We start from the raw sequence: 13,002 nt of genomic DNA, 5'->3' as shown, positions 1-13,002 counted from the left end.
AATTAGCCCTTGAGTTAAAGTAAAACTCATTTAAAATTGGGTAGTGGACTGTGGTTGTGTTCCTGGCAGAGGATGGAAGACCTCCCATTAGAGAAGTGCAAGAAGGCACATAGTCCTGTGGTGTAGCCAGTCATCAAGACAGAAGCTCAAGTCCTAGATCCAAAATAGTCAGAGCAATGATTCGAATTAAAGTCCTGACTATCAAGAAGTGTTTTAGGGACAGCTGTGCTTTGCTTTGGATTTTTCATTCTGGACCTGATGAAAATTTCAATAAAACTAATGTCTCCTTGCACAACCTTGTTTTTTTTTTTAAAAAAAATTTTTTAGTGAGCTGATTTCTCTTTCCATCTTCCCTATTAAAAAACTGTCCAATTGAAGAGGCCAAAGGTTAGGGAATACCTGACTTGAAATAGCAACGTTCCACTGGTTCCTGTGCTGTTTGTGGAAACTAAAATTCAATCTGCCAACTCTAAGTTAATTTTGATTCTGTCACGTCAAAGTAGCTTAGGTTTGAAGCTGTTTGATGCTTTTCTTCTGGTATGTGAGTCACTTTTTTCTTCTGTGTAATTGAAGGAGATGGTATGAACTACATGGGGGATGCAGGGGATCTGAGGACTTGAAAATAATGCTATTTCCCTTCCGTAAGAGCTCTGTGGATGGTTGACAGCCTTAGCTATCTGGTGCAATATTAGAGGCTCAGATCCTTGCTAAATTGTTTGAAAAGTGCTTTCTCCTTTCTATACTTACTGCTTGCTTACTCCTTTCCCCTTGTTGCTGCATCAAGCCTCTATCTTTTTCTCCACCTCTGCCTTCTTTTTCCCCCTTCCTAGCAGGAGTTCACATGCATTTTATTAACTTATATTAAAAAAAAGCTTTGAGCACATTTTGACCTCTCATGCTCAAATTACGTATTCCTGTTTCAAGAAAGGGGGAAAAAAAACTATCCTCAAAGAGACAAACTTTAATAACGTGTTGTAGGCCTTTTTGAGATTTCTGCCAAGAGCTTTCAGATTTCACAGCAGTCTTTCTCTGACTAGTATATCCAAATCAATGGGTTGTAATCCTTGAAGTGTTTTGGTGCATGATTCCCCAACACATTCCCCTGGCTTACCCAGACCCTATTCACATAAGAGGTATGCTAAACATTGCCATCTTAAATGCCCTGCAGGAACTGGGATAAATGGTGAGACTGGTACAGAAGGTACGGAAGCAGCATAGTTGGCTTCTAAATGTGCTCCAGAAATTTGGAAAATTTCTGCTGAAAGTTGGGTGGGAGGGTGGAAAAAACAGTATATCACAGGAATATCTTGCTCAAAAGACTATAGGGTACAGTAACTAACCCTTTCCTCCTGCCCAGGATTTCAAAGTCCTATTTGTAGCCTGGATGCAAGAAACTGAATTTGTGTTCAGTCCAGTGCTTTCTGTAGTAGCACTCTCTGCAAGAACTGGACCAGCTGGCCAACCATAAAGATAGAATAAATACTATATTGGTTTTATTCAGAAATTAAAATCAGAGCTTCTAATTTATTATTGATGTGAACAGAAAAAATAGTCTAGTTCCTATCTTTAGAATATTTAAATAGAGAAGGTTTGAAAGACCCAAGTTTATAGCAATTGTGCTTGTTCCATGCAGAATAGGATTTTCTTAAAATTCAGGACTCTTTTATTCAATTTCCATAGAACAGTCCTTATCAAACTTCTGGAGCTGTGTATCCCAGCATCTGTTACTTATTTAAAAACCATGGCAGTTTTGCTAACACATTCAGCTTTAGCAGCTTTTCTAATTAAAAAAGGCTTGTTTTGAGCTGAAGAACCTGTGGCTACACTGTTTAACTCTGGAGTCCAATGCAAAGCTTGCTGTATTTAAACACTAATGCGAACTCTATAGTAACCAGTGATGATCTGCTAATGGAAGTCTGACATTTGTGTGCATAGATTATATCAAGGACAGTTGTCTTCAGTTGTGTCTCTGAACATATTTGTCTTTGCAGGTGAAAAAAGCCAAGATGCAAGAATCCAGAGAACAAAGCTTAAGGTGTGTAATTCTGAATTTGATTTTAGTGTGGAACAGTTATTAGTGTCCTGTTTTGATTGTAAGCTTCCATTTAGAAGCTTGCATATCATTATATTTTTCATAGAAATAGGGCAAACTTCTGTGTTTGGTATAATTTGGAGATTAAGTTCCAAATAAAAATATTAATTATCAAATATTTATTAAATCTTTAATTATTAAATTAAAATTAAATTATTAAATTAATATTACATCCTTTTGATATTAAGCTTTTATAAAAGTGGCTACAGAGAATTTTAATTGCATCATCAATTACCATGTTTTTCACAGAATCTGATGAGACAGCTCTGTCAGGTATAACATGCATTTATTCCAGTGAAACTTGGAATATTCTAATAGCACGAGTATCTGAGCTGTGATTCTCAATAAAATTCTGTGAATAACTGTTTTGAGATATTAAAAGTTCTAAAATTGATAGCATCTTTTGTTTAAAATTGGTAGATTGTTGTACAATTTTTGCTTATTAGAGGCTTTCTAATATATGTCATGTTTAGGAATTAATCACTAATTGATTGCTATTATTACATATAGAGAGAATGGCTATATTAAGGTTTATTCTGCTCCTGAGAGTGTTTTTAAAAATAAAAAATAAAATAAAAGGAGTTCATATACTCCTGAAGAAAGTTTTCTTGTCAGAGCCTCTGACATCCCAATGTGAGTGAGGGGGAAATGCTGCATGTGCCATTCATGCACAATTGGACATGGTATATTGGAGCCATGGAGGAGGATATTGGTACATGGATAATTATTTAAAAAAAAAAAGGAAACAGTGAGGCATTTGCTCTGTGTGAAATTCATTTCATTAGATGTCTATAAGCTAGAAATTTGGGTTAATTACCCGGTGCTTCCCTTCTAGCCAGTGTGAGGTAAGATCAATCGTACTGGGGAAATGAACCATGCTCTAGGTTTATTGACTACAAAGGAGCTGAGGGCACCACAGGTAGGTGTGATCATGTAGAAGTGAATGGTGTAGCTTCCCCTTCGGTGTGTTACCCTGCTTCAGTGCAGTCAGAGCTTTCCTGTAGATTCAGGAGCCTCAAGTTTCAGCCTGTGGAGGTATAAGCATCCTTGTATGGTGTTTAAAAATAGAATGGGGTGGGGGGAGATAAAATTGCATTTTTAATTTAATTGTAGTTCTGTTCAGATATTGTTGCTGTATTCTGATGAAACTTTATGTATGGTTTTAAGTTTGACCTTTGAAATATTTCAAGTGATTTATTAGATCTGTTTCTCCATAGCAGTATGATTTTCAGCCAAGGTCACTCTGGCTGTATTTGTTTCAGTTGAATTGTGGAAGTGAGAAAAGCAACAGCTATAGCCAGTGAGGATGTTCTCTCTTGGGAACATTAAGTATCCAGCAGCCTAAAAGGGTCTTAAAACCACTGTGAAGAGCATGTACTCTGCTTTTAAGCAGAGTCCACAGAAGATTCTCGGTGGTTTAAGGCAGCCACAGTGCAAGTGAGCATTTTTCTTTCAGTCAGTGAGAACTGCAAAGTTGTAAATGATTGCAAATGAGAGCATGTGAACGTGTCCCAAGAGCACAGGTGGGTGCACTGAGGCGTAGCAGTGAGAAAGAAAAAAGAAACATGGGCTGATATAGTATGATCAGGAACGTTATTTTACCTATAAGGTCTTCCACAGGAAGTAATCACAACAAGCAGCTGTACAGTGCTTGAGCTGTTGGCAAACAGCATGCAATTTAACAGCTGCAAATTGTGCTACGTAATCACAGGATTTTTTTTTCCCCAAGAATAATGGTAGACGGATACCCTGGTCTTCAGAGAAATGTGGTATTTTTGTGCAAAACTCAGAATTTATTATGGAAGTTTGTTCAGCTGCTAGTTGGAAGTCCCTGAAGGCCAGTATTTGGACATGATTGAACTGGGTGTCAGTTTTGGACTTAAATGTTAATTGACTATTTTTGAATTTGTAGAACACTGTTTCTATTACATGACAATGTTTGCTTTGACTGTATGTATAGTATTAAGGATAATTTCTTAATGAATTTGCTTTTTCCTTTTATGATTGCCTTGTTGGCTTTAATTTTATTATTGATAGTCCTGTGACACAGCTTTTCATGTTCACATGGAGAGGTTGTTGAGACCATCAGAATAAAGCATAGACACCCAGGCCACAGTTTTATAAGGTGAAAGAGCCAATGTAATAGCTTATTGCTGCTGAGAGGGGGAGTGCCTGCTCATAGCCCATCCTTTCCACCATATGTGCTGCTTGCTGGATCCCTCCATAAGCTGATTCTGTTCCTTAACGCAGCAAAAATAGCTGCACAGTTTCTGTGCTAAATTAGCAAATTAAACTCTGGTGGAAGAGCCTGAGGGTTGTCTGGGCTGGTGCAGGGGACCAGGATGCAGCGCCTGGGCAGGGGGAAGGAAGTTCATGCTCTCTGCTGCAGGCAGCAATGACAAACCACTAGCTCTGCCCAGCAGGCTGTGAAATACCAAAGGGTGCAGAGCTACTTTCTGTTAACAGTCAGTGTGCCTCTTTTAGGAAGGCCGAAACCAGGGGTTAAGATGCGCAAAGATGTTAATGGAAAGGTTTATAATGCTAACGATTAGCCTCTGTTTATCCTGTCAGTCATGTGAGCAACACAGAGGTCAGTGATCAGAAACCTGAATCTTCAAGCCTTGGTCCAAACCTTCCCATGTCAAGTGAGAGTAAGTATCCTCCTGAACTTTGCTGCTCCCGCTCACTTTTCTGTTTTCTTCTGCTGATTTTGTTACTTTGCATCATCAAGCACAAGCTTTGTCTCCTCCTCATAGTCCTTAGCCTGTCCTAGCTATCAGCTTTAAGATGAAGATTTGCTGTGATGCATTAATGTCTGGATGTGGTAGGCCGATGGTAGGCAAATATCTTTTTCTATCATCTACCTTGTTTGTATGACTGGCCTCCAACTTGCTGCTCTGCGCTGCTGTGTCTTATCTGCCTTGTATTTTATTTTTCTTCAGGGAAGGGGTTGAGTTGATCAGTAATAATGCATATCATAGGAGAATTCTGTTTTCATAAATCATTATCTCTACACAACTGGTTGGGTCTTTTGTAATAGTATACCATATGCTTAATGTCAGATTCTGAACTATATCAAATGTCTGCAGAAATTTGTTATGAAGTAAAAGGAGGGGAAACTGTATTTAAAAGGAAGAATAATAGGAAAGAGGATATAATTAGTTAAAGTGAAGATTAAGAAAAAAAGCTGCAGGAACTTAACATAGCAATGTTATTCTTCAATAAACATATACACTTCCACATATAAACTTTCTTTAATAAACATATACATTAAATATACAATTAATATTATAGTAATAGAAAACTTATGTTTGTGAAGTCCTCAGGAGAAATGTCAGAATAACAGATGCTCAGTGTAAGCCTTTAGGTCCGAGTGTTCCCAGTTTGCACTTCCTGTTATATCCTTGTGCTTCACGCCGCGAGTTAACACTAAGCACCAGAGGGGGGTGGTTCATTGATCTTTCAGGAGGTTCAGAGTGTGTGGCTGATGGTTTGTATTTCAGATTACATTACAAAGAAGTTAGCAATAACAGGACTGTTCCAAATAGCGAAAGCCAGGCTTGGTGGAGCACATGTTGCTGGTATCTGGAGCAGATTCCAAGGCAAACTATGCTGCCATCCACGTCCAGGCTGCTTCTTGCAGGTGATTAGTTGACTCACTCCAGAAGGGAGACAGGAAAATGCGGTCAAATGTAGGATGTATAACTGGGGAGCCAGGCCCCCGGAGCAATGCAAGGAGAAAAGCTACACTGTTAGCCTGGATCCACTGCCAGGCAGGGTCTGAATCTGTGTGCTGGGAGTACTACCAGTGTGCAGAGACAGCCAAGCTGGCTTCAGAAGGATGAGTCCTTAAGCAGCACAGCCATGTTTGCCAAGAGTTTGGTTGTAGGACCTGTAGATCTCAACTGATAAATCCATGCACTAGGCAGACTTTCAGTCACAAATGCCATCTAGCTCAGAGATCACTGCACCACACCACGCTGTGGGGATGACGTGTGCCAAAGGGGTTCTATGTTGCCAGTTGCTGTGCTGGGGTCCCGCACATCCTTACTTTCCTAGTTTTGATAGACAGCTGAATATTTATCAGGTCAGCTCTTCTGAATCCATTAAAAAAAAAAAAAAAAAAAACCTTCCTGGGTTAAGACATATCAGCTCTTTATATGATAGTTCAAACCCACCCCTCCACTGGCAACCCAGAATGCTGTAATTAAGAACTGTCTCATGTGGGGTATAGAAAAAACACAGACAATGTTAAGTGAGGTGAGCCTGAACATTTCTTTCTTGGTTTTGCAGCTTTAGTGACTCTTTCATAATGGTTTTAGAGTGCAGTTGCCATGGATTTATTTAAACAGAAAAATGGAAGCATCCTATTACATGCAACTGTCAAATTTCTTCAGAGATCATCCGTGTTCAAACTCTGAACATTGCTCGCTGCAGTTCAGCCTTTCATCACTTGATGTGTAGGATTAAGTCTGCTGAGCTGGGAGCAGGAGAACAACAGAGAAGGGGGCCTTTGCAGATGATAGGTTAGGTAAGACTGGAGTGTTGTTTAGAGCCAGTGTGACTCAAGGTAAGATGTAACGGGTTCTTCCTGGAAGGCAGGGTGGCTAAGTGTATGAGGCTTGGACCTGACCACCTCCCCTCGCCCCAGTACAATGAACAAGCTCCTTTCCCGTTGGGGTCCTTAAAGGGAAGGGAGATTGCCGGAGCCATGCTCTGGGTACAGAGTACGTAGAAAAGGCATGTTCTCGACTGTTACTTTTCCTTTAGCAGGAGTCAAGCTGGTTATCTGTTTGCATGAGAAAATGAGTCTGAGGGCTCTGGTGTAATCAGAAAGAGCGATCGCCTATGCTGAGCCAGGTCTGTTCTGTGTCCAGGCCTGGGGAAAGGGAAGGAGACACCCTAGCAAAACACCCATTCTGATCTGGACTCTGTTCCATGGTACAGAAATGAAGTGTTAAGTTTGGGTGCACATGAAGACTTTTAGCATATTCAAAGTCTTGGGCAGGGCTAAAATCAGGGCTGTATAAGGATAGTTGCAGAAGTTGATGGTACCAGCTGCTAAAGAGAAAGCTCACTGTTACAAAGTGAGAAATAGTGTTGGCTGAAGCATTTACCTGCCAAATTAGGAAGAAAAGCATTTTTGTGCCATTTTAACAGTGCATGTTCTGAGAATTTGCTTTAAATCAGATATCCAAGGCACTTAAAAAAAACCTTTGTAAATACTGTGTCTTGCTTAAAATGAACTGCGTATGCTGATATTCAATCGTCATTATTTGTTGGTTTTTGAAATCTTCTCGTGTATACTTATACAAACTACTTTTTTTCAGTTATGACATGCACTGATTATATTCCAAGGTCATCAAATGATTATACCTCACAAATGTATTCTGCAAAGTAAGTTGAACAATTGTTACTGAATTCTGTAACTCACCTCTCTGAAGTAGTCTTTTTGCATGTTTATGTATTTCTGTAATGCTGTAAATCACACTTTAATATCTGCTAGGCAACAGTAACTCAGTGATGCGGACAATGCGACACATTAAAGCTAATAGAAGCGACCCTTTGGCTTCAGTGGGAGTTACATTATGATCACAAGGAGTCGTGAACCTCTGAGTATGATTAACAACACAACAGCGTTTTGTAGACTATTGCCCATAATATTTGGAGAATAAACAAACTGAACATAAATTCATATAAGGGGAATATAGGATCCTCTGGTCTTCACCATGTTTGGAGATATTAATAGTTCTTCCCATTGCACAGTATAGTAGGCCTTAATCCCCCATGTTTGCTTCTGTGTAGTCTCTCCATTTGTTCCAGCGGTTTTGACATTTGAACTACATAATTGTATTAGCTTGAGGATTTGGTGACATGAGGCATGATGTTATGAGGCATTAGTCAAACTAACTGCTCGTGCCTGTTGCAATGGGGAGTTCTTACTCCCTCTTTTTCCCTGCCTTCACAGTCCTGAAATAAGTAGTAGTATTCTGTCCTCACGGAGGAGAGTCCTAAACACCTGCTGTCTTCTCCTGGTTTCATTGGGAGAAACAGTCTGCATATCTAAACATCAAGAGCCTGACAGATTGGGAAACACAAGCGGGTATTACCCTAAGAGCACGTCAGTTCAAATCGTTCCATTTTTCTCAAGCAAACTTTTTGTGTATCTTCTGGCTTGGAGGTTGAAAACTGCATAATGTGAATAGTTCTTTTTTTCCTTTGTTCCTTTTTTTATAAGGCCATATGCACATATCCTTTCTGTACCTGTGTCGGAAACAATGAGCCCTTATCCCAGTCAGACTCAGTACCAAGCACTGCAGCAGTCTCAGCCCTATGCCATCTACCCTCAAACCACCCAAACCTACGGACTACCTCCTTTCGGTAAGAAGGAATTTCTTCAAAGAATTCTTAGTGCCTGCAATTATTGTCTCAGGTATCATTAAAAAGCAGATGTTAAGCAAGCTTTTCAGATGTGTTGGAAAAAAGAGCTTACAGGACAGTATGTGCCTGACTTAAATTATAGATCGGTTTGAAATGAGGGAATGGTGTGTTTGAGTGGCAGTAGCTCTGGTTTAGAGCGTGTCATTTCTAAATGGAGCTTCATATTATAAAATGTTATTTTTTACAAAGCTGCTCTGCTGGCCAGTGATTCAAGTGTCTCTCTGTGAAGCTTGCCAGATGTTTCTTAGCTTGGGATCATAATTTTCTTCAGTTGTTGTGTAGCTGTCTTTGTGCTGTTTCCCTGTAAGGTAAATCATGCAAAGCCCCATACTCCAGCATCTCTGCTGAAGATATTTTTCCTTTCCTTTTTGCTGGTCAGGAATAAGACTTTATCATCTCATGTTTTACCGAATGTAGATCTCAATACTAAAATGTTTCCAAGGTTAACTCAATAAAAAGTTTGCTTAAGTTGCTCTAATACGTGAGTCTTCTGTTAGCCATTCTAGTTTTTGCAAATGATTGGAATGTTGTCTTAATTTAGCATCTAAAGTTAAATGTCAAGGTTTGAACTATTCACCCTGCGCTTCCTTTATAGCGGATGAAGAAAAAGACGCACCTCTAGGGATATTGGTCTGTTTTAGTAGAAGACAGTGGCCATCTTTCTCCGTGGAGTAAAGGGAGTTGAGGATGAGTAGCGCAGATAGAAACACCTTAGCTAGTGAAGGGAGCTGTTTGGTCTTTCCTTGTACTTCCTGTATTGAATCATGATTTTTTTTCCAGCACTTGAAACTTCACTGTCCTTTAATGTATGAAATTATATGACTGATTATCAAAGTTTGTCGTTTTAATTTCTCTTTTTGTTTCTGAACTTGCCCTGCTTGCTTTCGTATGTGAATATATATAAAAACGTTGCCACCTGTCAAAAATGTGTGGTGATGGAGGCTGTTTCCCCCCACGGCATCTAGCTCTATTGAGGGGGGAGAGCGTATTGTCCTTCCGTGCAGATAACAGTGGAACACATCATGTGTTGTTAGAGGGCAACACAGCTGTGAGATAGCCATGAAATGTTTGTCTCTGGAGTTTGTAGTAACACTGAACAGCTAAATTAAGAGCCTCTTGCAGATTATTTGTACTGGTAAAATCTTAGGACCTCAGGATGTAGAAGCGCGACTCTTTCCCTAGCTAAAGAACTAGATGTCTTTGAATAAAAACAACAACATTTATGGCTCTTGTTAACCACTGACAGAATAACTACTTTTATGTGCATTACAAAACATTGACTTGTCATGGTATCTCTGAAAAACAGTGTAGAAAAGCTGATGCAACTTGGCTCAGTTTTGTTAGACATGAGTTACATTCCTAATTCTGTTTGAAGTAATTTGGCAAAAATTGTTATTCTTTATGAGAAGGGTCAACATATAAAATATACTTCCATATCTTTTATATAAATATATACATATACACACACACCTGCCCCTGGGATTAGTGGAAATGAATTTTCTTGTGGTGGAGTGTTCCTTAGGAACAAAATGATGGTTTTGCAGTAGCTGGGTCTCAGGATGTTAATCAGATGGTATCTCCCAAATCACATTTGCCCTATGTTAATGCTGAGAAACACTGTTCTAACACTAATAGCTTGAATACTATAAAGTGGAAAGTATACTGCAAAGTATAAAGCTTTGCAGGGTCTAAGCACTGGGGTGTTTTATTAGCAACTCAAGGCTCTTCAGGAAAATAAGGGAGTTTGGATGGCTAAGGGTATTTGCTACTTCTGCATTTTTAGCTCAGTCCCAGCCAGTAATGATCAAAAATAACTATCATTTCAGAGATTAAGAAACAAGCAAACAAAAAAAATCCCTGTGCCATGATGGTGACCTCAGGATTTCTACTGGGCAAGAACCTAGTTGATTCTGTGTTTAGGTACCTTGGAGAACCAAAGGTCTCCATCAGCTTTGCTTTCTGAACTCCCCCTTTATTCTTCAGAGAGAGGTGTTCTCTGGAAAGCTGAATCAGTGCAGAGAAGTTTAATGCTGTGTCCATATCTAAGTCTTTGGTTGCCAAATGCAGTTTGTCCACTGCCTTTCTGAACACACTGCTCCTTGTCTTTTTTGGTGCCATTTTAGTGTTGGATGTTGTCATGATGCTGCCTCAGACCCTTGGTGAAGGATGGGTGTCCAGAAAGGTGTTTGATTTTCTAACTATGCCAGCTGGTCTAATAGAAGACATTACTCTTACCTACAAACCATGTCCAGCCCCGTGTTATGGTCATTAGAACATACTTTTCTTTCCCTGGATGTCTACACTTTGCTTTCATTGCCTTGTTGCACTGTTTCTTGCTATATTCTGAAAAGCGGCTCAGAGTTTCATTTACTTCATTTATTTGGTGTTTATGGATAGTTTGTTGTGGACAGTGCTCTGAGGCTTCCTTGTATGTCCTTAGGTATTTTGCTGTGGTGTTTTTTAAAAGGTTGTGTAAATATGTGGAATGCTATATTAAAGTGTTAGGCCAAGGTGTTTAAGAAGGTCCTTTAGACTTAGGCTCTAAATATTTAGAGACTATTGGGTTTTTGGTTCACTTCTTTTTTCCAAAGGTTCTGGAATTTGAGGCTATTTAGCTAACTATTAATTTCTATTGTTACATTCAGAGTACCTTCTGAAGACCTAGGCAGAAGAGATCAGCATTGTCTGTTGAGTTCATTAGGAACTTTTGTCTGTTGAGCATCTGAAGTATGATCTGCTACTGAAACATCTTGATATAGATGTCACGATCTACTATTAAATACCTGTATTTTTAGTCTCAAGTGAAGTGTTTGGAAAATGCTACAAGTTACATTTTTAGTAATGGAAATCATACTGGAGTAATACCTGTTTAATCTGATGGAGAAGATGGGTCTTGCTTTATCTGATTGACAGGTGGAAGGTTGAAGACTGAACATGTATGGTGCAGATGAAATATTCTACAAATTATGTTTCTGGTCACAAGATCTCTACTGAGTGGGTGTGAACTTGGCCAGCTTGGCCAGATTTCTTTAGCAGAATCTCAAAAGGCCTGTTCTAGATATTTGGATGACTTTCCACTGTGTATTTGTTTCTACATCAGAGAAGGAAATACAGACTGTCTAACTGGAATAAAGTGAATGTATTTTATGTATGAAATTCAAGCAAGCTGACAAACACAGCCATACTCTCAAGACTACCCAGTTCAGGGGACTGCTTTCAGAAAAGAGGTGTCCTATATTCTTGCCTGTTTGTCACTTGTCCTTGTGCTGTAATACATTTTGTTGTTTAATACATTGTTATGCACGGGATGTACTTGTGGTCTGGAGAGATTTACTAAAGTAACATTAAAATAAGAGTAATGATATACAAAATTATAAATGTAGTTGTAAGATGGCATTAGAGACACTGTGGATGGGATGGTTTACATTAACTCAAGAAAAAAACTAGTCTATCCTGTGCGGGGCCTTTCCATGTGTGTACGTGTGTCCTTTGACATTCTTGTGCCTCCCTGCAGTGGTGCTGCCTTCGAATGGGGAGGGCTTTTGTATTGGTTCACCCTTCTTTCTTTGTGTCATCTTTGAGATGCTGCTAGTTTATAAATATTGTCTTGCAGAACCATAGGGAAGGATGTGCCACCATGCCAAGAGTGTGACTTGCTCTATAGAAAGTAGAACACACATATCAAGAGAGGACCAAGAGACAGCTATGAAAAGCTAGAGCTGAAAGATGCCTTGACATATGACCTAAGTCAGCTCCTGCACACATCCAGCCAGCCCTACTAACACCCTGATATGTTTGTCTGACCTGGTGATAAAAAATTCTATGATAATTACTCTATAGCATTCAGTGGTGGTTTGTGTTTCACCGTCACAATAATTAGGCACTTGCATGTATTCTGTGGTTGTCTAATTTTGTTGCTGTTGCTGCTACTTGCCCATCTTCTTCACATCTTAAGGAAATGTTGGTCACTGTTCTCGCTAAAAAAGTATTTACATATTTGAAGATTATGGCACTTCCCTTTCTAGATTAAATAAATACAATTCCTTCAGCTCTCCTTAGAGGACATGTTTCCCATATGTTTTATTCTGGAGTTTCTGCAGTGTATCTACTGTCTTTCCTGCTTGTTTACTAATTAGGATGGTCTTAGAGATCTGAAACAGTAACAAACACCTAACTTTAAAGCTGAAGATTCAAAACCCTGGGGTGGTTATACAGAGAGATGACTTAGTTTGACTAACAGGTGACATTTTGATTCATTTACATGCCCAGTCTCAAATAGCCATTGCAGAACTTAATTCTGACAAAGCTGCAGCATGGAGGGAACTCCTGGAATTGCTGCTCTTGTGTGGTTGTAGCATCTTTCTTGGTGTCTAGGTAAGAGAGACTCCTTGGCTGTTCCTCCTATAGTGAGTGAAAGGCTGCAGTTGGCTTTTTTAGCCTTGGTACTACTTTTTTCCTTCCTGAATTGG

The 13,002-nt window shown here is 39.3% G+C and overlaps 1 protein-coding gene across 13 annotated transcripts in view; it reads left to right on the top strand.

Annotated features, from left to right (window-relative positions):
- The window catches only part of EYA3 (EYA transcriptional coactivator and phosphatase 3), a 64,267-nt gene that overhangs the window by 24,081 nt on the left and 27,184 nt on the right, over positions 1 to 13,002 (top strand). For 7 of the 13 annotated variants that reach the window (XM_026076288.1, XM_026076277.1, XM_026076278.1 and 4 more), the window contains 4 exons: positions 1,992 to 2,035; positions 4,664 to 4,743; positions 7,423 to 7,489; positions 8,331 to 8,473. In XM_026076288.1, the coding sequence (XP_025932073.1) occupies positions 1,992 to 2,035; positions 4,664 to 4,743; positions 7,423 to 7,489; positions 8,331 to 8,473 (334 nt within the window). Of the gene's footprint in view, positions 1 to 1,991; positions 2,036 to 4,661; positions 4,744 to 6,385; positions 6,624 to 6,862; positions 6,953 to 7,014; positions 7,034 to 7,422; positions 7,490 to 8,330; positions 8,474 to 13,002 lie in introns of those variants that run through there. The other 6 variants (XM_026076284.1, XM_026076285.1, XM_026076286.1 and 3 more) reach the window with 6 other exon arrangements.

Source organism: Apteryx rowi, unplaced genomic scaffold (genome assembly GCF_003343035.1).
Source record: "Apteryx rowi isolate R43461 unplaced genomic scaffold, aptRow1 scaffold_43, whole genome shotgun sequence".
Classification (NCBI taxonomy): Eukaryota; Metazoa; Chordata; class Aves; order Apterygiformes; family Apterygidae; genus Apteryx; species Apteryx rowi.
This window is presented reverse-complemented; position numbering and strand designations above follow the sequence as displayed.